General features: G+C 35.5%; 3 protein-coding genes across 6 annotated transcripts; 2 read left to right on the plus strand and 1 right to left on the minus strand.

Annotated features, from left to right (window-relative positions):
* Positions 1–6,150: 6,150 nt before the first annotated feature.
* On the plus strand, positions 6,151–9,204 carry LOC147387730 (Ribosomal protein L34). Its single transcript, XM_086421760.1, has 2 exons — positions 6,151–6,381; positions 8,831–9,204. Exons 1-2 carry the CDS (start codon positions 6,186–6,188, stop codon positions 9,079–9,081), a joined length of 447 nt encoding a protein of 148 aa, XP_086277886.1. The 5' UTR covers positions 6,151–6,185; the 3' UTR covers positions 9,082–9,204.
* A 2,487-nt stretch (positions 9,205–11,691) lies between these two features.
* Positions 11,692–14,785, plus strand: LOC147387731 (protein trichome birefringence-like 40). The gene is made up of 5 exons (XM_086420638.1): positions 11,692–12,262; positions 12,341–12,515; positions 12,963–13,147; positions 13,253–13,411; positions 14,276–14,785. Exons 1-5 carry the CDS (start codon positions 11,739–11,741, stop codon positions 14,628–14,630), a joined length of 1,398 nt encoding a protein of 465 aa, XP_086276764.1. The 5' UTR covers positions 11,692–11,738; the 3' UTR covers positions 14,631–14,785.
* A 735-nt stretch (positions 14,786–15,520) lies between these two features.
* On the minus strand, positions 15,521–23,211 carry LOC147387732 (uncharacterized). Of its 4 annotated transcripts, none has more exons than XM_086420640.1 (6): positions 23,047–23,211; positions 19,360–19,501; positions 17,723–18,428; positions 17,524–17,637; positions 16,084–16,265; positions 15,521–16,009 (listed from the first exon to the last, which is right to left on the minus strand). In XM_086420640.1, the coding sequence occupies exons 2-6, from the start codon at positions 19,444–19,446 to the stop codon at positions 15,812–15,814; spliced, it is 1,287 nt and encodes a 428-aa protein (XP_086276766.1). In that variant the 5' UTR covers positions 19,447–19,501; positions 23,047–23,211; the 3' UTR covers positions 15,521–15,811. The 4 variants fall into 4 exon arrangements, with proteins under 4 accessions (XP_086276766.1, XP_086276767.1, XP_086276765.1 ...); XM_086420641.1 differs by having other exon boundaries at positions 16,084–16,256; positions 17,524–17,640; XM_086420639.1 differs by having other exon boundaries at positions 17,524–17,640.
* Positions 23,212–23,955: the final 744 nt, after the last annotated feature.

Below are 23,955 nucleotides of genomic sequence, written 5' to 3' on the forward strand. Positions count from 1 at the left end.
TCCGCAGTTAAGCGTGCTTAGATAAGAGTAGTACTAGAATGGGTGATCTCCTAGGAAGTCTACATGTTGCACCCTTCTCTCTTTAACCATCTAAGGGTTGGTGAGATGACCAATAGACCACACTTTAGGAAGTGAAGGTCTTAAGTACGAATCCCCCCTTCGTGACCACCCTTACGGATTTATCCTAGATATTACCTGGTACTTTTGTGTGTGTGTGTGTGTGTGTGTGGGGTGGTGGGGGGGGGGGGGGGGAGATTGCACGTGCCCTGAGGATTACTCTATTTCTTTAAAAGGTCTAGATACCTCGGTTTCTCAAAAAAATAGATTGTCACCCCATCCCTACACACACTTAGGTCTAAACCCGATTGCATATATTTAGACCCAATTTTGGGCCATGACAAGCTTACTTCGTTTCCCTGTTTAATTTGTTCCTAGAACTGAACCATAGGGACTGGGGTTTTGTGTGTGTGTGTGTGTGTAATTACTAACTACTCAATGCTCAAATGGTACCTCGTTGTTCACACGGCCACAAACTGTTAATTTATCGAGAAAATCACTTAATGGACCCTAATATGGGATTTTCTTTCTAAATTCCCCCAAAAAATTTTAACAGTAACTTAATAATCTAGTAAGTAAACTTTTACAAACTAATTGCTCTCTCACCTTGAAAAAAAAGTTTTAAAGTACTCAATATATGCTTTCTCACCTCTTTTTAATTTGCTTAATTTTCCAAATATATTTCTTGCCATTGCTTTTCAAATCAACAAAGCATAGAGTTCATAGCAAGCTTGTCATTTTGTTATTTTAAAAACAAGTCAAACGATGAGCTAGTCATTGGATAAATATATGTTCATGAAATACTGAAAATGCATACATAATAATAGTAAAACAGAAAATCGAATTAAAAATTATGGTTGATTAAGATTAGAGATGGATTAGAGGATAATTTTATTTTTATCATGCTTGTCACTTTGCTATTTTTGATCTGATGAGCTTGTATACTAGATAGATTTTCATGAAATGCATATAATATAATAATAGCGAAAGAGACTATTGAGTTTAATCCCACATTGGACATAAATTATCTTGTCTCTCTCCTTATAAGCTCTTGGGCCTCTCCACTCATTATCAAATGTTTTTTAGTTTGATCCCAAATTTATCTGAGACCCTCAAATCAGAAAAGTTGTCTAAATTTTTAAAATTATGAGTATTTCATTCTTTATTCGTCATCTGTAAGAATAAATAGAAAGTTATGTCTAAATCCTCCAAATTATGAGTATGTTGTTCTCTATTTTTCATTTGTTGTCACAAATCATTGAAATGGATCGCAATCGTTGTTCAAAACCCAAGTAAGTTGAATGTGGTGAGAAAGAATATTTTGGTACTTGAAAATTTTGTTAAGATGAGAGCACATTAAGTTTGAAAAATTAACTAACTGGATTATTAGGTTATCGCCCAAAAACTCGGTGGCATTTAATTGGGAAGCAAACCCCATATTCGGATCCATAAAATAATTTTCTCCAATTTAATAGTTTAGGATTCGTAAACCATAACAACAAAAATGGGGCACTACATCCTTTAAATTTCGGTCAGTCACACTGTATTTTCCTTTGACTTATGTTACTTACTTCGTTGGTTTGCTTTGTTCGAATTTGGATTCACGGATCGCCACTCTAGAACGAATCCGGTTCACAGGAGTAAAATTAAGAGTTAAACATTAAAGAATTTAAGATTTTTTTTCTTTTTTTCATTTTTCCTTTTTTTTCTTTTTTTCTTTTTTCTTGGTGGGGTTAGTGGTTAGCATAAGAAAGGGTTCAAGAGGTTTTCGGGAACAACCTCGACAAAGTCTTACCACTTAGCTTCCACAAACCTAGTAGTATGGTACCGAACTAGATCCAGCACTACATGAAATTGGAAAATTCAACGGGCTAAAGCCCACGAATTTTAGAAATCGAATTTCAACGGTTCAAAGCCGATGAAAATTTTTATGTTCCCCAGATTCGATGGCTTAGAACCGTCAATTTTTTCCCATCCTTCATTAATTTGACTGTTTCGACCTATCGAAAGAAAAAAAAAAGTTGACGCTTTGATCTGTCGAATATGGGCTTTTTCATGTTGTGTATTAATACCAATGTTTTTAAAATAGTGGAAACCGAGTTAAATTTGGTTTGATTAATTTCATTTATTTTTATAGAAAAATATAGGATACACAAAAATACAATAGTTCACTGAAAAACCTATTTTTTATTGAGTGGTGATAATCTGACTACCCCATGTGCCATACTTAATTGACTACCTGACATGACAAGTTTGGAACCGTGGATCTGCACTCCTCGGGATACACGGTTCCCTCAAGATACATTTTTTTTATGGGGAAGTGCAGCTGTGTATCTGAGGAGCGCAAATCTACGATTCCCAAACTTGTCATGTCAGGATAATCGAGTGAGTTTGCCACATGGAGTAGTCAGATTATCACGATTCTTTTTTATTACAAATTCTTCAGTGTCGTCCCCAAGTACCAAGCCTGATTATGGACCAATTACTAAATTGACCTAATAACACAGTCCAAGCCTGGTCCACACTAGGCCAGGCCGGACCGTTGACTCTTCGTTATAGACAACGACATAGCCAATCTTCTACTGAGATTATTGGTAGTCATTTGATGGAGCTACAATCACATCGTACTCAAATTAAGCGGTAGGATTCACTTGTAATTAATCGTAATATCAATTAAAAATTCACTTCAAAGAATTCATCCTAGCCATTCATTTAGATAATAAACACATCGGATGCACTTTGATGCATACATCCAATGTAGTTTAATGTTTAAATGGACGATTGGGATGTATTATTTGGCCTTGAATTTTCAATTAGAGGTCAAAGTAATTACTGAAAGGTTGTTAATTAATAGATTCATTAGATGATACAAAATGTTAAATTAATTAAAAAAATTTAGACAAACAATATTTGAGGCTCTCGATCAAACCAACGGTTGAGATGAGACAAATCTCTCGTAATTCCTAAAAACTGTATCCCTAGAAAATTAGTACTGATCTCTAGAAAACTCCTTTGTTGTCTCTTGATCAAACCAATGGTTGAGATGAGATGAATCTCTAGTAATTCCTAAAAAATGTATCTCTAGAAAATTAATACTAATCTCTAGAAAACTCCTTCATTGTCTATTTCCCCAATATCTAATATTGCCTTGAGATTTAAAAATTGAAGTTGATTAATCTTGGACTATTTAGATATTAATCAAAGGAGCTAAGATATCATTTACCATGCATATATTGATGTGTCTTTAAAATCATGAAAAGCGGTTTTACGAATATACTCGAATCTTCCCATGCTCCTCTTCAATGAAGAATATCACCAAAGCTCATATTAATGTCATTAATGGTGAAGGACGAACATAAGATATTGGAGGAAATTGAACCCAGTTTATAGATTAACACTGTGTTCAATCTCATCCAATTCTCACATTCAGCTTTGACACGAGTTCTTGTCAAATAGACTTCGCTAATCCAATGCTACTCTATATATTCTCAAAATGGTGAAGGCTGAACATGAGATATTGGAGGAAATTGAACACAATTTGTAGAATAACGCGGTGCTCAATCTCATCCAATTCTCACATTCAGTTTTGACACCGGTTCTTGTTTGTTGTTTTTCGAGAACAATAGAGAAGGTGAGTTGTTGGAAGAAAACTGAACCAATTGTGTGCTTGATTAGCCCCATTAGAGCTCAGTCTTCTACAACTCTCTCACTCTTCTTGTTACATTTCTTCGGGTGGTGGTATCGTTCTAGAGACTCTGTATAATTTATAAACTATTTGGAAAGGATCGACACAGTTCACAAGCCTTTCATGACAAGAAGAATGGGCACCAAATGTGTTCTTGAGTTGTTAATTTGTTAGAGCCATCGAGCCTCATAAGGATGGCATGTGGATGTATACGGGTGTCAACGGGTCGGTTAAAAATATATCCAGACCCAATTGTAAAAGAGGACCCGACCTGGACTAGTTTGGTTCTCTAAGAGGCTTGATACCTCGATTTCCAAAAAATAAAAAATGATTTTTACCCAATCCCATGCCGAGACAGACACACACTTGTGTGTGGGTCCAATTGCATATATTTGGACCAGGCCCGGCTCACACATACACACAGTATGTAAGCCCAATTTCATATATTTGGACCTATTTTTGGGCTGGGCCATACCCAACGGAATCCTTACCTCGAAGTCTACTCATGGTTTTTAAACTTGGTATCTCATTCAACACGGATACCGAGTTGACTCGGAAGAGACGTTTTGTCTCGTTCGACACTGAGAGAATGGTTTTTAACCATTTAAAAAATCTGAAAAAAATTCAGAAATGATTCTTATTAAAAAATGAACCCAAAAAAAATATATAATTAAAAAAAAATTGATTTAGGGGTGAAAGAATGGAGGGTGGAGACTTTAATTTGTTTGTCTTAGTTAACTCGGACGAGATTTTCAAAATCTCATCTGATATGTCTCGTTTAACTCGTGAGTTAATTATTTTTTGCACTATTTAGTTTGTATTGCCCGAGATATTGAAAAATATCGTCCGAAACGATTCGCTTATCTCACAATACACGGTCGTCTCCAAATACTTTATGAGTTGGTCTCATTCAACTCTGATACTGAGTTAACTCGAGCAATACGTCTCAGTCTCCGACAAGTTTAAAAACCATGAGTCCACATGACTGCAAGCTTTTCATTTATTGAGAAAATCACTAAATGTCTTTCACCCTAACAAAAGTCTTAATGTACTCAAAATATTCATTCTCACCTATTTTAATTTACTTAATATATTTCTAGTTGTTGCTTTCAAAATGAGCAAAGCAATGAGTTCATAGCAAGCTTGTAACTTTGTTGATTTTTAAAACGATGAGCACACCATTGGATAACATGCCTGCATAATACTCGTAAAACTGAAACTCGAACTAAAAATTACGGTCTGATTAAGATTGTAGATGGATTGGAAGATATTTTTTTACCGTAAATGGTTGAAATGTATATAATATAACAATAGCGAGTGAGACTCTCAAATAAAATAGTTATGTCTAAATTTTCAAAATTATGAGTATTTCATTCTTTGTTCGTCATCTGTAAGAATAAATAGAAAGTTACGTCTAAATCCTCCAAATTATGAGTACGTTGTTCTTTATTTGTCATTTGATGTCACAAACAAATAGAAGATTTGATCTTGATGACTTCACATGGGCTTCAATGTTGAACTTGAATCAGAACACAAATATTCAAACTCAAGCCCTACCTAGTACCAAATGCCCGACAATAGGTGGGCTTGGGGTTGGGCTCGACTGAGGTTTGTTTTTGGTCTACATATATATTTTAGGGGAAATTATTTAAAAAAAAAATTAATTCGTAAAAAGAACCAAATTTTTTAAAAATTATGGATGTGAACCATTTTTGGTCGTTAAACAGCCGAAATTTTCTCTCTCATCCTCTCGTGCATTTTTAGTAGTACAAAATTGGAGAGAGAAAATTTCGACCCTTTAAGGGCCAAAATTTTCTCTCCAATCAAGATCTCACGATCGATCACGATTTTGATCAAGATCACGTTGACTAAGATCAAGATCACGATCATGATTGCGTATTTGATCAAGATCGTGAGATCTTGATTGGAGAGAAAAAATTTCGGCCTTTTAACGACTGAAAATGGTTCCCATCCATAATTTTTAAAAGATTTGGTTCTTTTTACGAATTAAAAAAAAATTGATTTTTTTTTTAATTTTCCTTATATTTTAAAATTTTAGCTATAACAGCCTAAAAAAGAAGAATAAAAAAGTTTGAATGGGTCAGCCAGGAATTGGGCTTGTCTTGGACCTGATTCAATGGGCTTCTTTGGTTTGGGTTTGGGGCTATACTTTTAGCAAAGAAAAATTAAAAAATTGGGTCGGGTCGGGTGGACATCCATTGATTTGACTTTGCTCCGAAAAATGAAAATTAGACTAAAGAAGTCACTATATTGGACGGACAGCATCACTCGATCCACATTTTTAAAGTTTTGAATTTGACACGTGTACTGGAATAAGATTATTCTGTAGCCCGTAGATAAGGGCAAGAATGTCTTTTACTGTCGTGAGAGGATAACAAAAGATAAGAGCAACAGAGGGAGAGAGTAATCTAAGAGAGTAGTAATGGCGATATCGTTGGTGTCTCTCTCTAGTGCAAGCTTTGGCACTCAAACTCCTTCAGCTTCTCTTACTTTTCTTACTGGCACAAAGAGAAGCACTTCATCTCTTAGTGTCTCCAACGCTCCCACTCGTTCTGGGCTCCTTCATTGCTCCTTTGTTCCTTCTTCAACCTCGCTCTCTTTCCCCTCTTCTTTTGCAGGTAAACAAACAATCTCTCTTTCTTTCTTTGCTTTATTAAATTTATGTGTGAAAAAAAAAAACCCAATTTTTGAATTTTTGATTTATCTATTTGTGGATTTAGAATTATGGGTTGTTCTTAGTTTCTAGTTTTGGGATTGTTTGGGTGTTTTGTTTTCTTTTGTGGAAAATTGGGTTCAAAATGAAATGGGTTTCTTCTATTTCTCTTATATACTTTTGTTTTTTGATAGCTAAAGCAATTTTATTGAAGGAAAGAAAGAAAAAACAAACAACTAAAGATGTGAAGTTGATCTCTGCAATAGAAGCAAAAGAATAAGTTAACTTGATCTTTGCATAAAAGTCTCCCACCTAAACATAAATTCCTGAAAAAATGTTTCTTTAAATTTCTTAGTTTAAAAAAAAATCAAAAAACAAAAATGCCCAAGATGCTAATAATGACATTGTGTAAGGCTATAATGCAAACTAATGTGATTGACAAACCCTCTAGATTGAAAGAAACAGGGAATAATGATTGATGAGGATAACTCCCTTGGCAATGATGTTGTCGATCGAAAAAACAAAAAATTGTTCAGAGCTGCAATCCAAAAATATTCTCCCTAATTATGGAATGATAGAACGATTTAACCGTAAAAATGGCCATCCCAAGAGCTTCAATTTTCCACTTAGGGAAAAATTGGAATGCTAGATAACAAACCAATGAGACTAGTAGTAGTCTGAATCTAGCAATCATTAAAATTTCTGTTCAACCTAAAGTCCCAAGATATCTCGTCCCCTAACCAAGTTAGGAAATCAACAATGGGTCTTAATTTTCTATCTGAGAGTTTGAAAATAGAATTGGAAATTGTTCTTTGAGGACCATAACCCCACACCAACAATCCTCCCAAATGACTTGGACCCCAAAATTATCCGAAAAGCTACTCTCTTACGGAAATCAAGAAAACTTTAGAGATACATTTCCACGCTCAACCCAAAAGAGCCTCGCACAACCCCACTTTCCCATCCAAAAGAAGATTTCCCATATTTAGTCAAAATAACCTTCTTTAACATGTTACAGTTGTCAATCACAAATCTCCAAATTCATTTTCTAAGAAGCACCACCTTTATGATTTTGCATTTCCTAATACCCAAGTCCCCACACCCACCACCCACAGAATCTTTGGTTTGTAAATCGACGTCCACCAAGTAAAACTTATTTCCATCGATACCATTCCAAGAAATTCCCTATCATTTTTTTTCTAGTCTCATAACCGTGCTCCGTGGCATTAAAAAGAGGGTTAGAAAATAGATCGGGGTGTTCATGAAGGTGCTCCTGACAAGGGTAAAATTTTCAACACTTGGGCACTTTCCAAGCCAGACTGCCTTATACAAGATAGATGCATACGATTCTCTCCTCATACTGATCACTTATCTGATACTTAATTTCCTACCCAATCACCCCTTGAAAGCTGACAACCTCCGCCCCCCCCCCCCCCCCCCCTCTTTTCTATGGCCACTCTTTTTTATTTTTATCAGTAAAACTCATTTCATTAAGGCGGTTGAGAAGACTGACAAAAAGAAATAATACAAAGAAAGTACAATCAATCAAACTCAATACTACGAACATGCTCCCATCTAACAACAAATCGTCAAAAGACACACCCCTAAACTCTTAAAAAGCTTACACCAAAAGAACAACAAGCCCAAAATGGACGTAACAATGTTAGGGTCTGAGTCACATCTTCCTTCGAAAGTAGGGTTGTTGCGCTCCAACCCACTGTATTGCTCCACAATATTTTCTTGGCGTCACGAAAGTGGCTACCCCAAGACTCGAACACACCAAGGATAGACGAGGGCATGCAGCCCACCACACCAAAGAGGTGAAGATAGTGATTCCAAATCATATTAGCCACGTTACAATGAATCAAAACGTGGTTTGTGGATTCCTCACTCAGTAAGCATAGAAGGCATACATTTGGACCCACAACTCCGCGTCTCATGCATTAATCCATAGTTAAGATTCTACCCAAGGAAGCGCACCAAATGAAGAAGGCCACTCTAACTTCACCCATTCCACCATCTTATTCAAAATTATCTTTTTACACTAATTTTAAATTCTCCAGAATCACCGTACTTTTATGTTCATATGTAGTACTATGGTGCCCCAAATCTTTTATACTTGGTGAATTTTAATGATTAATTGACATTGTGTATGGAATTGATGAATATTTTTGGGGTCTTAGTATTTTTCAATAATTCAACTGATATAAATTCAATATATTAGTCAGTTTCCAGATTGTAGAGATTTCTTGAACAAATATGGGTTCTTCATTAGTTAATAATACCACACTATTATCTCTTGCCAGTCTATTCGATACCTTAGCTAATTGGGTTTTGCTAATTCAAGTAATAGTACATAGAAAAGCAAATAATTACACTGCGGAATTTATTCTCTTCATTTTCCTAAATTGCAGGTGCATCTTTGGAGATCGATTTGAATTTCAATGATAGGGTTAGAAGGAAGAGGAGTCATGGCCTTGTGGTGAGGGCGGGGAAGGCTTCCCTTGGTCTGACTAAGAGGAACAGGTCTAGGAAGTCACTAGCTCGGACTCATGGCTTCCGAAGGCGAATGAGGACCACTAGCGGGAGAGCAGTTTTGAAGAGGAGACGTGCAAAGGGGCGGAAGATCCTATGCACTAAGACCAATCCAAATAGTGGGAAATGAGCACGAGTCGCTATCCTTCAAGGATGAATCCATGTAAACTTGCTTCCATTTAAAACTTTTGTCGAACAAAAGAACGAGTTTTCCATCATTTGCAATTTTTATTGATTGATTTCATCTTCATCATTTTTATTTTTATATTTTTTTTTCTCGTTTGCTTACTGTTGCATTGTTTAACTCCAGTAGCTTCATTTAGGATTTGACCACAAGTATAGGAAAAACAATACCAGGCACATGACACCATGGTTTTAAATCTTGTTCGAGACCGTGTTGTTAAAAGTTTTCTATGCCCTTTGGTGCCACCCCTTTGCGACTGGGCCAACTCCAATTACTTGTTTTTTATGGCCCCAATCCCTAACGATTCCCCACAGAGAGGCCAAACCATGATGTTTTTCATTTGCAATATGGTATCTTGGGCTTCCCAAGATGTTTTTCGTCAATTTACCAATGATTCTTTTTCAAATCGGACCAAATTTTTGCTCATTTGATTGGACCAAGTTCCAACTGAGGTTCAATTCGGTCGGATCAATTTCTACTTTAAGGAATAATTTTCACCCATTTGTACACCAATGTCTATAAGGTTTGCATCTGCTCTCTTCCAAAAGAAGGTAAGGTTCTTTGGCTAATAAAAGTTATCCTCCACAAATAGTGCTCTGGATTATACCAAAGTAATACTTTCCATCATTGTTACGTTTCTTCATTGTTGAGAGAAAAATATGAGTGTTCGAAAATGATCAATTGTTCGTTGTGGTTTCTACAATTGAATCTTCGTTCTAAAGAAAGCTGTTGGTCCTACACCATTTACAAGTTTTTGATGGATCAAACTGATATTTTCTATAAAAAAAAAATTGGTTGAATCAGATTCAATCCCCCATATGATCCAATTTTTAAATTACTGGTTCGAAACACAAAGATGTTTACGAAAACACCTATGATGAAAATGATTGAATCTTATGGTTTGAAATCTTGAATTAGGCTGATTTTGATTGTGTAGGTAAACTAAAAGAATGGGCTACAAACTCATGAATACTAGATCTGAAAGAGGGCCACCATGACTTGGTGAATTTGGACCCCAAAACCCAAGCCTGGTAGGTGACTTATATCTCAAAGTCAAGCTAGTAGCTGAGCTGACTTATATCTCAAAGTCAAGCCATTAGGTGACTTTTAGTGGGAGAAGGTGTGTTCTTCTCATAGTGGATTTGGTTAATTGGATCATTGGAGTGGGCCCAATTGATTGGAAAGATAGGAACATTAAAGGTATTATTGTAAGATTGTAACTATTTTATAGTTAGATTAATATTTCGTTTATACCAACTGTTCTTACTTACTCCCTTCTTGTCATCCAACCAATGTATCATATATGAATTATAAAGACGACATATAAGATACAAACAAAATTAAGGGGTTAGATGTCTTGAATTAATGTCTTGATGGCAATTGGACCAATTACACAATCATAACCTATGATCCAACGGATTCAAATGCAAGTTATATAAACTTATTGCAACCTCGTCTAGAAAAAAGTCTTGACAAGCGATTGATCTAGATCATCCAATGGTTCAGATTTTTTCTAGGCTGGACCTATCATAATGGCAGATCTCACTGTCCACCCCCACCTACCCAAAAAAAATAAGAAAAAAGAACAAATTTAGCCCTTTTTTATCAGTTTAGAGCCCATTTTGGATACACACAAAAAAAATTACTTTTTAACTTTTGAAAGTTAAAAAGTAAAAAAGTCTGTTTGGATTTGTTTTAGAAAATTACTTTTAAAAAAGTAAGAATCCTTACATTTTAAAAAGTAAAAAAAAATTCTTTCTACTTTCTAAAGGTTATTTTCTTGAATCGAGATAATCTAACTACCCCCACATGGTACATTCAATCAATTCTCCTGATGTGACAAGTTCAGTTGCTGCAGATCTGTACATATCAGGATACATAAGTGCACTTCCCCATAAAAGAAAGTGTATCCCGAGAGAATAGTGCATCCTGAGACATATAGATCTACGGCTCCCAAACTTATCACGTTAGGAAAGTCAATTGAGTATGTCACGTGGGGTAATCAGATTATCACAACTCTATCTTTAAAGTTACTTTCTTCCTAGTTACTTTCTACTTTCTATCCAAACGAACTCTAGTAATTTATCCAAAAAGCATGAGTAAGCTAATTTAAAATATCAAATCACTTGCTGCAAAGAAAAAGAGGTCTCAACTGCAAACCACCCACACTCGTAAAGGAAACTCTCTTCTTTGACTACTTTTAGATGGAGAGTTTGTTATTCACATCCTGATAGAACCCCACCAATAAACAAACTATAATGATCAGTTAAATGAAATAACAAAAATACCCTTCAGCAACAACTCCTCAAGAAGACAATTTGAGCTCCTTGGTTAAGGTAGAGTTCCATTGGAGAACCACAGAGAGCCCAAAGTGAAAAAGGGTCTTGTCAACTAATTCTATTTAAAAATTGGAATTGTAACTGAAAGGTACAATAGTACCCAAACTGATACAATAGCAACCCTTACTGAAAGGGATCAACATGAAGGGTACTTAGGTCCTTTTACACAAGTATGTTAAACGTTAACCCTCTGATCAGAATTTCACTCTAGAATTGATATAAACACTGGAGGGACTCTTCAACCTCTAAACCCAAAATCAAAATATGGAGACTATTAGCATCAGCCCTATTAACAATCGATTGATGTTTTGTATACTTGCGAGCTTCTTATGTTGCTTCATTATCACAGTGTATCTCAATTACCATCACCACAACCCAAGTCTTTCGGCTTTTGGCCTTGTTAATGATCATGGGAATCCAAGTCCTTCGCCTATTGGAAGCGTTGGGGAAACAAATATGACCCCAACATCCAACCTTGTTAGTGATCATCATGGCCGAAGTTCTTTGGCTATTAGAATTATTGGGTCAACGAGGATGGCAACAACACAACCACCACTACCACCACCACCAACGTGCATTAGTAGCAAAATTGTTGAGGATATCACAATATCCAACCAAGAGTGCAATATCTTCGAAGGAAGATGGATTTACGACCCAAACGCATACCCACTGTACAATGCGTCACAATGTCCATTTCTTAGCAATCAAGTGACCTGTCAAAGGAACGGACGGCCAGATTTCGATTACGAGAAATGGAGGTGGGAGGCTAATGAGTGTCAAATTCCTAGGTAAACATGAAAATTCAACAATTTTCAAATTGATGTTATAATATGTTGATTTGAACTAAGTGTATAAGGTGGTGTTAGGTTTAAAGGGACAGACATGTTAGAGAGATTAAGAGGGAAAAGAGTGATTATAGTTGGAGACTCGCTTAATAGAAACCAGTGGGAGTCTCTCTCTTGTCTTCTCTATTCTGCCATTCCTCCCAAACGTGCCTATGTCAATGCTCATAATGGTTACTATAAGATCTTCCGAGCCAAGGTAACATCAATTTCATTTTTTTTTTCTTAGGCCTTGTGTATGAATGCAACCTTAGAAAATATTTTATGTAATTTATTTTCTTGACTTGATTTTAAAACTTGTATGATAGCACCCAATGCGTCCGAAGAGCCTATTTTCAATCAAGTTGGTGTCTTTTATAAAAATAATTAATTTTCAATGAAATGTTTGTTGGTTTAATATAATATAAGATTTTATAACTAAGCGTCTAGTAATTTGGAGAATTTTATGAATCTTTGGAAAAAAAATGGGAGAATTTTGTGACCATGCTGGCTCGATACCTGGGATTAGTTGGGTTCGGATTTCCCGTCTCCATCCTGTAATCAATCATCAAGATCCAACCCATTCAACGAGATCCAAATCGACTTGGGTCCAACCCATTTCAACATGAAATACTAGAATTGAAAAAGACATAGTTGGTGTTAACAGGACTACAAGTGCACTGTGGAGTTCTATTGGAGCCCATTCCTGGTACAACTAGCTGACTCCAAAGCAAACACTAATAGGCTTCTACAGCTCGACACACTTCCCGTCTCAGCTAGTAAGTGGCAAGGTGCCCACATTATGGTCTTCAACACGGGTCACTGGTGGGTGCACCGTGGGAAGATGCAAGCGTAAGCACCCCCTCCCGTGTCTTAACCATTGGCTTTGAGCGTGCATGCACACACACATATCAGATATACATATGATGGTATACTTGTATTGCTCATCTAATGCAGGTGGGACTTAATGCAACATGGAGGGAAGTTGATGAAGAATCTGAAGATTGAAACAGCATTCGAGATGGCCATGAAAACTTGGGCCCGTTGGATTGATCGTAATGTCGATCCTGCCAAGACAACCATCTTTTTTAGGAGCATCTCACCAGAACATAAAGGGTATGTGCCCAGTTCCCTTGAGCCTACCAACTTTATTCCTAGTAGTTGGGACTATATTTGAGGTCTTGTAAATTATGATTTTCATCTCTATTATATATAACTAAAACAAATCTTTTACATTGTTTAGTAGTTTGGTCAATTTTATTATAAATAAATAAAAAATTGCCAACAATTTTCTAATTTATGAAGTGTTTTTTTATAATCATCTCTTAAGCTGCTTAAATTTGCACTAGTTATGTACTATTTTATTGCAACCAACTATATTCACTACCTCTCTATTAAATTTTAATTTTGGGTCCGAATTTTTTTATTTTTTAGATTTTTCAGTAATATAAACTCTAATTAATAAGTTGGTTTGGAATAACAGTACCAACAATAATAATAATGGTTACAAAATAAAATAAAACCTTTACCTCGAAGATTTGGGGTCAATTAAATGAATCTTGTTCTTTTGCCATATGCCCTAATATGAACGTAATGAAATATCTTATTAAGATTCAGGTTCATGCATGGTATTAAAACTCGTTTTGACATCTTGTCTTGTCTATGAACAAGACTGAGTTGTTTGATTTATTTGAGTTGTTTCGTTCATAAATGGACACCCTCCATCTTATTTGAAAAATACGTCAGGTTTGAGATGACTTGTCTATCCGTCTCATTGGTGGACGATACCGAGACTAATTGGACAAGCCATCTCAATCTCGGACAAGATTTAAAATCATATGTTCAAGGCTGTGGATTTTCACATTGATTGCCTTTATTCAGTTTTAGGATTTGCTATGTAATACAAAAGGACACCACGCAGAGAAAGTAACACTTGAAAACGTCTAAATGTTTTAAAGATTTATTTGGTTATTTATACAGGCACCAATGGTGCTACAATCAAACCCAGCCGTTGAAGGACGATATCTACGTGTCATCATTTCCAAGACCCATTGTAGAAATCGTAGAGAGAACGATTGGAGAGATGAGAACGCCAGTAAGGTACTTGAATATCACGAAGCTCTCTCAATATCGTAAGGACGCGCACACAACTGTGTACACCGCAAAGCAAAATAAACTGTTGAGCCACGAGCAGAGAAACCAACCCGAATACTATGCGGACTGCAGCCACTGGTGCCTTCCTGGATTACCTGATACTTGGAATTCGCTATTATATGCCTCCATCGTTCTTGATTCCTCTCAGCCTTCCTTTACATCTTCACGCCTCTCTTGTTGATTTTTATTATTCCTTTTTTTTTTTAAACATAAAACATGCTACAGGAACAAATTGTAGCCTTCTTTAGAGAAAAATAATATAATTTTTCCAGGTAGACCAATTTACAATCGAAAAGGTGAGAAGCTATAAATCGATAGAAAATAGGCCAAATTGTATGTGAAGCAGATATTTTTTTCTGAAGGAAGAGAGCCACTCTTTTCAAATATTCATTTATATATATGTTCTTGGCTCTTATGTGTCAGTTAAAAGTTTGTTCAGATAGTAGAGAATTATCAAACAATTATTTTTAAATTTTCCATTTTCTTCAAATTTTAAAAATTAAAAATCAAAAAAAAAATCAAAAAAAAAAAAAACCACCCTAACAATAACGATCTATAATCTAGTTGATCCCACAAATTTATTCACCTAATAATCTACTTGCCTAGCCTCCTTGCTTAGAAGAATTTTTCATGAGATGGGAAATGAAAATAACTAACCTAACAATAGGTCTGCATAATGTCTCGCCTAATGATTATTTGGTAATGAGTAAGCATCATCAATCTTTCTACTAAACAACATCTAGAGCTACCAACGCATTTCAATTTACAGTATATCACATTGCATCATATCCATTTTCAAGAAAAGCCAAGATGATAATTCCACCAAAACCCATTAACCTGCACAACGATGTTTCCAATGGGTTCAAATACCAAAATTGCAATGTCATTAGCCTCCAATGGGCCAACCTTGTAGATCTCACACCCCAAAATCAGATCAGATAGTCATCTTAAAGCTAATGTACTTCCAGAAAAGAACATTTGAGCATAATTTCCCCATCTCTCCCCATGAGAGCAAAGGCAGAAAGCAAAGATTTCTGCAAACCATTTTGGTCAAGATTGGCAAGCAAAAGATAATCAAACAGCATTTGAACTCTATAATATTTGTGCCAAAAGCAATAAATAGAACCAGTAGGTTTCCAGGGATGTAAGTTTATAAAAGACCTATAAGATTCCATCACTAGAATTGATGGATTTCACTGTTTAATTACTTGATTTTAGCTTTTTTTTCATAACTACAGTGGCAGAGATTTGACCACAATTATTATGTAGAACTGAACAGCATCACCTTCATCTACGCAGATGGAGTTGCAGAACCAGTCGGGTTGCGTGGTGCTATTTACAGTGGTGCACTTGTCATTTTATCTACAGAAGTTCCCATTCAGATTCACGGAAATCATGGGTTTCTAATTTCTTCAAGTCCAAGCCCTTAGTAAGGGTGGACATTGTGGAACTTTCAGCGCTATGTTGGCTATCAATGTCTTCATAAGAGATCGCTAGTTGCTCATATTCCTGTTTCTTTACGGACCTCAATCTCAGTCCAAAAGCATCCCGGATTTTTTTCTAATAAAGAAATGGTATCAGTTAATCTATGTGCACATGGGTGAGTGGAGAGAGAGAGAGAGGGTATTATATACCTTGTAAGATTTGTGCTTGCCTGCCCTGCAAGGGACAAAGCATAGTTCTTTACTATCCACAACTATGCAACTTTCTTCAAGATTTGAATTGTGAAAATCTTCGATGGTTTCCATGCCCAGCTCAAGAGCATCATTATCCTCATCCAGATCTGAATTGTTGTCCTCTGATCTTCCTGTAATAGCTGGACCCCATCAGTCAATAAGTGCATATAAAAAAGAAATGAAAAATGCTAAACTGACTTCCTACAACACCAGGTTTGATACTGAACTGACGTGGGCGTGTACCAAGAAACATAGATGCTTTTCCTCGAGATACAACTTAAAAGCATCTATGGTTCATTCTTTGTACATGTCCACGTCAGCTCAGTGTCAAACACAATGTCATAGGAAGTTAGTATAGAACAGCTCAAAAGAAATTCAAATGTAATTATATATATGAATTTAGCCTAGATGCACAAAGGGCACATGGCAAGGCTAAACTTCCCACCGGTTGAGAAATATTGAGGGGGAAATCGATTATAAGAGTGGGAATTAAAATTGAAAAAGAAAACCAAGATTAGTTTGATTCATTTGAATGATGAAAAAAATATGCTTACTCCCTAAGGAAAGGAAACATTCCAAAGAAAATCCATAAACATGGTGACAAACCATTTACCCCAAAAGACCGGTCTGATGGGGAAGGTGCAACTATGAATATAAGGGAGTCACGGGTCGAACTGGAGCACGATACATGACCACATGACACCCGGGAGCGGAGGCGGATAACACCACACTCAACAATACACACTTCCATCCTCAAACTCCTCAAGAGCAAAACAGTCCTCAAATGAAGGGGGAAAAGGAAACAAGAGTGGAGGAACCAAAAAAGAATTAAAAAAAGAAGAAGATTGATTCATGTGAATTATGGAAATAATGTAAAAACACTACAGACACTTCCTCTGGTTTCTACTTCCTCAAACTTCCAAGGACAGGAAACATTCCAAAGAAAAATGTAGCAAACTCCTTAAGACTCTAAAGATGCTTCCTGAATGCTTGCATCCAGCATCTAACTTGCACCATACAGCTTATTTCCAACAATCAAAATAAGTAACAAAATATTTCAAGAATGACCTGATACCAAGCACGAAAAGATCATTGCAAGAAACAAAATTTTGACCGAAAAAAGAAGGGACTGAAGGAGTAAAAATGACAAAAACACGGATTTCCTACCTAAATACATAACAATAAAATCCAAGATATCATGTGTGTGTGTGTGTGTGTGTGTCTCTGATAACTATTAGAATTTTGTATTTTTAAGTGAATGGGACTATTATTGAGAAACACAACAGTGACGACAAGGATGTAATAAATCATATAAGAAGGCTAATGCAAGAGAAAAAAATGAAAAGGCATAAAATGGTAAAGAGAATAGCGATTTATAAATTTTTGCGCCGTATATACCAAGTTTTGGCAAAGAGAGAAAATCCTCGGATTCGGCATGTTCACTACACTGCCTATGCCCACTCCTAGATCCCATCAGAGTTACTGACTGGCTGGTTGTTGAGCTCTCTATGCCTGCTAAAACAGAAGTTAACAGAAATCAAAGCTAGAAGGAAAGAGACCAGTACGTATAGTGAAACATGAATTAGAAAATAGTCACCATTTGATTCTATTGAGAAAATGTCGCCCAAAGAAGATGCTTGATTTGGACCTTTCCCTGCAGAAGAAATTATCTCTGACACCTCGGGTTGAGGTGGCTTCTTCTTTATAGATTTTTCTTCAATGGGTACCATTGAATTTTTATACATCCCAACATTATCATCATGTTGAAGAGATACTTCAGAACCTGCCTCATTAGCAGGATCCACAGAAGATGAAAGAAGCAAAAGGTTTTTGTTAATAACTTCACTTAACAATGATGCTTGGCTCGACACCTCAGGTGGGGGTGGCTTCTCCTTTATTGGATCTCCTTTAATGCTTGTCTTTGATTTTGCATGCATATCAACAGCATGTTTTTTTGCCCCCTTAACAGTATCCAGAGAAGACGGAGGAAACAAACGATTTACTTTGACAACTCCACTTGATAATGAAGCTTGAGTTGAATCTTTCACCGCAGGAGCAATTATATTGGAAACCTTGTGATTGGGTGGGTTTTCCTTTATAGAATCTTCCTCAATAGCTATCTTTGACTTTTTATAGGTCCCAAAATCAGCATTTTGTTCAAGAGATAAGTCAGATCCTTCTTCTTTAACAGGAACTACAGAGGATGGAGGGACCAAATCCAAATCTTGCATGACTTCTGCATAAAATCGTTTAACACTTACACCAACGTTCTGCACCTGATTTTCAACGTATTTAGCTGTTTCCTGTCGAACAAAAGCAGTTTTATTCATGGTAAGATAACTGCCAGCTTCATTTTTTTTGCTAGGTAGAACATTTCACTAAAAACTAAAGGACCAAGAAAAAAAACATCCACTCTATACAGTCATTCATCACAGATTCCAACCTAAATATTATTTTTAGACAAGATATAGAGCCCGTTTGGATACACATAAAAAAAGTAACTTTTTTAATTTTGAAAGTTAAAAAGTCAAAAAAATTTGTTTAAATTCATTTTAGAAAACTACTTTCAAAAGTAAAAAAGAAACTTCATTCGTTATCAAAAAAAAAAATTCCCGTATTCGATGTGACTTAGACCTATTCCAAATTCTATTATGGATGTATGTCACAGCTAGCCTATTACAACGTTCTCTTCGAGGGGCCGTATCTTATGTAGAATGCTCCCTTTAGGATTTGTGGGGCATTTGTAAAGAAAGAACCTTTTTTATAGATATGGAAAGAAAGAAATGCTTGAATGTTCAAAAGGAGAGAAGAGGTCATCCACAAGATCGTTCTAATATTAAAGCTTTGTTTTCCTGGCCAGGAATTTCAAGGAATGTAAGGTGATATTCTTCAAAATTTTCGTCTTGATTGGGGTTGCATTGACCTAGTCTAGTGTGCTTGCCAATATCATGTGTTGTTTTAATCAGTTTTCCTTGCTAGGCTTTCACAACCTCTGAGATGTTTGTATTCTCTATTCTTTGTGCTTTTAGAATTTTGATAAAAGAAAACACCAAAACTATTTTTAAATGGGCTAGTATTGACTAACTACTTTCCAATTCACTACCCAATCATAGAAATTCATAATTTTCCGTCTAAAGAGCATGGCCTAGTTGGACGCTACCTAGCCACAACAATCAGAAAATAACTTTTCCCAATAATCAAGTAAAAAATTGCTTTAGAAAAAGAAATGCATACCTGGCACATAATATCCTCCACCTCCAGGCACATAGCTTCAAACTTCTGGTATATGTTCCCAACCCAGGTTATACTTTTCAAATCCATAGTGAACAAAAATAAACTTCACAGAAGATTTGAATCTCAAACTTTCCTCACCTCTCTGAGAGATATAACAAGAGTACAAGTCCTTTAGTTGTTATGTCAAAAATATGATATTCCCACATGTAAAAAATTTAGGAAAATGCTAACCTCAACCCACGGGTTGAGTCTCTCCATTAACATGACCGTTGGGATGTTAGGGATTCCCAAGAAACTATATCCTTAGGGAAAAAAAAAATGTGTAAATCCCTAGAAGATTGACACTGATCTCTAGGTAATCTGCTTTTTTACTCAAATCCTAACGGACATGTTGATGGAGATCCTCGACTGTGACCCACAATTGAGGCTAGAGAAGCCCAAAAATTTAATGAAAGATATCAAGACTCGGATAAAATGAATAATTGGATACACAAGAAGTGTTCTAATGAACCACAAATCCTAATGGACCCACAAACTGATCAAATAAATGAGGCCACTATCCAAAAATCAATATAGACCAAATTAGACTCACAGTTTAGGAACTTTCGTCCTTTCAACATCTCCATTATGGGATTCAAACATCAAATGAAAACATAGAAGTGATAAAAAAGTGGTCTTACAAAAGAAATAGAATGAAACTTCTTACGGACAGCTAGGTCATTGACAAGTCAATTCAATTGAATCAAGTTAAGAAACAAATTAACCATTTTTAGCTCAATGAAGTAAAATTTTAAAAAGCTACACCCCAGATCTTCACAATCACATCTACATTGTTAAGGTCGCCATGATCAAATGGATTTTAAGCAGCAAAAATTAGTGGGGAAAACTGTGGAATTGTTTTTCTTGAAAAATAATTCCAATTATAATCAGAAAAGAACCTATTTTGAGTCAGTAGTAGTAACTATACCCAACAAAGAGATATGCATGAGGAAATATTCCAACCCACAAACTGCGTGGAAATTTCTTCTTCAAATTTTGGAGATGTGTGATCACAATTATCAGCCAAAACTGTGATATGAGCTGATAAAAAAGGCTTAATAACGCTGCATAAGTTTTTCATATTTAACCATATGAACCCAGTATCATCAAACTCCTATAGTCACGCGTCAAGCCATAAAATTTGTTCTATCTGACTAAAATATGTACAATTCTGAACTACATAGTAATAATAATTATCATCATCATCAAATCCTTATCCCAAAAGTATCATAAAAAGAACTAATTTTGGAACATCCATACTTGAACCATTACGATATTTTTTACTATTGATCTTATCGTTTTCCTGTCACACTCAATTGGCAACTATTGCCTAAGGTAAGACTGAAGATTATAGTGAAGTCATTAAAGCCACTTCACTCAAGAAGGACATGGTAAAACATATGAACCATGGGAACATGTATCTGGTAAGCCTCCCACACTTAGCTTAGATGTATGCCTATGTGAACTTGTCATAGATAAATATTCTCCGTCGTTCTATGCACACAGAGATAATCAGCCACAAGTTTCTGCATCTGTACTTACCTGAAAGTCTATAAAAGAGAGATTTACCCAGCAGACCTAACTGTTGCATTTTTATTACAAAAACTCCCTTGGAGTTATGACAACTCCAAGGGAACTTTACTTTATCAAGTTTTTTACCCACCAAACCTCACTTTATCAAGTTTGTTAACCAGCAAACCCTGGAGTGGGGATCCACGTCATAAATTTCAAATTGATGAGTTAATTTGTTACTCAACATACATTGGAGTGGTTCTTAACCTCATCAATTTGTGGCATCCAAAAACATGATCTGATGCCAGAAGGTTATAAAGGACAGAATTCTCAGAACTTTGAAAAAATGGAAAAAAACAATTAGTTTTCACCGTTAAATTTTAGATTTAAATTTGGAAGTTTGGTAGCCATCTATTTTCAAATCCTTGGATCAAGCTCAAAAAGGCATTTTTTTTTTCTTTTTAATATGATTTTTTCCATGAAATCTAGAAGTATGTAGTGTGGGATTGCCAATTTTATAATCCATGTGGGCCCAAAGACCCATAGTAAGATTTGAAGTCTTACTAAGTCATGCTAGTCTGATCCATAAAGTAAAAGTTTGCTCGGTAACAAACTTGATAAAGTAAGGGAGCTTTTGTAATAAAACTGCAACAACTAGGTCTGCCCAGTAAATCTCTCTATATTAATATATCTATGTGATACAATAACATTCACAATAGCATCTCCATCATTTTTCTTCTCAATGAAACATATTTTTCAAGAGAGAGAGGCTGTGATATTACCACATCATAAAAATATGAAAAAACCCCATAAGTGAACGGATGCTACAATCAAAAAATCCCATTTACTAATGGTTTGATTTTATAATTTATTCATATTTTTATGATGTGGTAATATCATCACTCAAAAAAGAAACGTTTTTTTTTAATAGGTAAATACTTGGTTAATACAGGAGTATTGTTAATTGTTAATAGTTAACATAAGAAGTATGGGTTCAAGGGATTTGAACCTAGGACCTGGAAACAACCTCCACAAGTCTTACCACTTAGCTAAGTGATCGTATGTACATACCTGGAAATTACGATCAAATGGATTTAAAGCAGCAAATAGTCATAATTTCCAGGTATGTACATGCAATCCCCACGTTTCATCTCATCGTATGTAAATGCCTGGAAACGTCAGGATTGTATGTACTTACCTGGAAACAACCTCCACAAGTCTTATCCTTGCTTGGTGATCGTTGTTATCGATCAATTATGTACATATGATCTCCATGTTTCATCTCATTGTGTTTTCTCAAATAGAATGACAACATCACCAAGCAAGGGTAACAAAGATAGTCATAATTTCCATTAAACCAACTGCCCAAAGTTTGGTTAGAAGCCTTCTGCTTTCAGTAGGCAAGCTAGTTATATGTGTTGAAATAAGCACTTATATATCAAGTTAAAATGCGACAATTTTTCAATGTCCAGATTGCTGCTTTTTGGTCCTAATGATCATGCAAAAAAAAAAAAAAAATTTTGAATAAACTAAAAGAAAAAAAAAATCTTCTCAGGCATCAAAACATCAACAAGATAAAAACAAAATCAATAAACCGAAAACCCTAAAATCAGATAAATTACATTAATACCATCACCCCATAACATTATAACCATCTCATTGGTTGTCTCGGGGTCTAACACTTTTCTTTATTTTGTATCCTATAAGCTCTTTGTGCAAAATCACCAACAAATGCAACCTAGATTAATATACTTTACCCATAATTTCTAGGGTTTTACGACGATTCCCAATAAAAGATCAACTAATTCCAAGCTCCAAGTCAATAAATTTTACCAAACTATACATCAAATAACAAAAATAAGCATAATCAGAACTCAGAAAATAGCTTCCAGCATAAACAGGGTAACCACTTCTCCTGCTACCCCAAAAACTAAAAAAAAAAAAAACACAAAGAACCCATGAAAGGCCAGAACACAAACAACCAAGTACGATCGACCGAAAAACAAAAAACCCATTTCAGAATCAAAGAAAAGTGGCGAACTACAAAATAATAAGAGACACCCAGAAGGGTAAAATTCGAAAGTAAGAAGCTTGAAGAAGAAATACAGTAAAGAAAATTGAAGTTCATCGACTTACATCTTCGAAGAAGAATCGAAACCCAACAGTAATCAGATTTCTACGAGCGAACCCAAGTTCTTAGTAAAGCTCTTGATGAAGAACAGAAATAATCAGAGGGAGGTCAAGCGATGAGAAAAGGAAGAAAGCAGAGCAGAGCGAGACAGAGAGAGAGAGAGAGAAGGGATTTTTGATGATTAAAGAAAGATAAAAAAAGGGAAAATTAAGAGAGTGGGCCCATAGCATACATATGCGGCTAAAGCTTACTCAAGCAATTGTATTTCTATTTTTAACATCACCTACTGTCATTAAATACATCACAAACCTAAAATAACACGTGGCATCATCATACTTATTTTAAACGTTTCTTTATAAATAATTTAAAATCCTTTTTTTTTTTTTTTAGTAAAATTACTTAATAGACCATACATGCACCATGAGTTTTTGCCCTTAGAATCAAATTCTTGAGTTCTAGATTCTAATTGATGAGATCAACCATTCAAATCCTGGATCTCCATGATGAGTTATGTTCAAATGTTAATGTCTACCATTTTTAATCGTTCATCTCGACCATTGTAAAAGGTCAATCTTGACAATTAGAAGAAAAAATAATTATCTCGACAATTTAAATCATTAATTTTGACAATTAAAAAGAGGAGTGAGGCAGTCTTTACTCTTGAGTTTGAATCCCCCTTTATCAGCCCACTATTAAAGGATTTATCTTAGAAATTATCTAATACGGTGAGTCCACCCTTAAAGAATTTATCCCAGAAATTACTTGGTGATGTGGAGAGGATTGCGTGTGACCCAAGGATTAGTCGGTTGATTTAAGAGGCCCAGATACTCCAGTTCCTGAATAAGAAAAAAAATCATTAACTGGACTATCAAGTTATCGTGAAAAAGTTAGGAGGTTATTTTTAAAAAAAAAAA

Source organism: Akebia trifoliata, chromosome 13 (assembly GCF_017979445.1).
Source record: "Akebia trifoliata isolate Shusen 1 chromosome 13, ASM1797944v1, whole genome shotgun sequence".
NCBI classification, from domain to species: domain Eukaryota; kingdom Viridiplantae; phylum Streptophyta; class Magnoliopsida; order Ranunculales; family Lardizabalaceae; genus Akebia; species Akebia trifoliata.

Bases quoted from the DNA above. Each gene is read 5' to 3' on its own strand.
- LOC147387732 (XM_086420639.1), bottom strand. From the start codon at position 19,446: ATGGATTTGAAAAGTATAACCTGGGTTGGGAACATATACCAGAAGTTT. The intron at 17,641-17,722 runs GTGACTATTTTC...CTTCTGTTTTAG, and splicing joins TTTCTCAATAGAATCAAATG to CAGGCATAGAGAGCTCAACA. The intron at 16,010-16,083 runs GTATATAATACC...TTTCTTTATTAG, and splicing joins GCAAGCACAAATCTTACAAG to AAAAAAATCCGGGATGCTTT.
- LOC147387730 (XM_086421760.1), top strand. From the start codon at position 6,186: ATGGCGATATCGTTGGTGTCTCTCTCTAGTGCAAGCTTTGGCACTCAA. The intron at 6,382-8,830 runs GTAAACAAACAA...CCTAAATTGCAG, and splicing joins TTTCCCCTCTTCTTTTGCAG to GTGCATCTTTGGAGATCGAT.
- LOC147387731 (XM_086420638.1), top strand. From the start codon at position 11,739: ATGGAGACTATTAGCATCAGCCCTATTAACAATCGATTGATGTTTTGT. The intron at 12,263-12,340 runs GTAAACATGAAA...AGGTGGTGTTAG, and splicing joins AATGAGTGTCAAATTCCTAG to GTTTAAAGGGACAGACATGT. The intron at 12,516-12,962 runs GTAACATCAATT...TGGTGTTAACAG, and splicing joins ATAAGATCTTCCGAGCCAAG to GACTACAAGTGCACTGTGGA.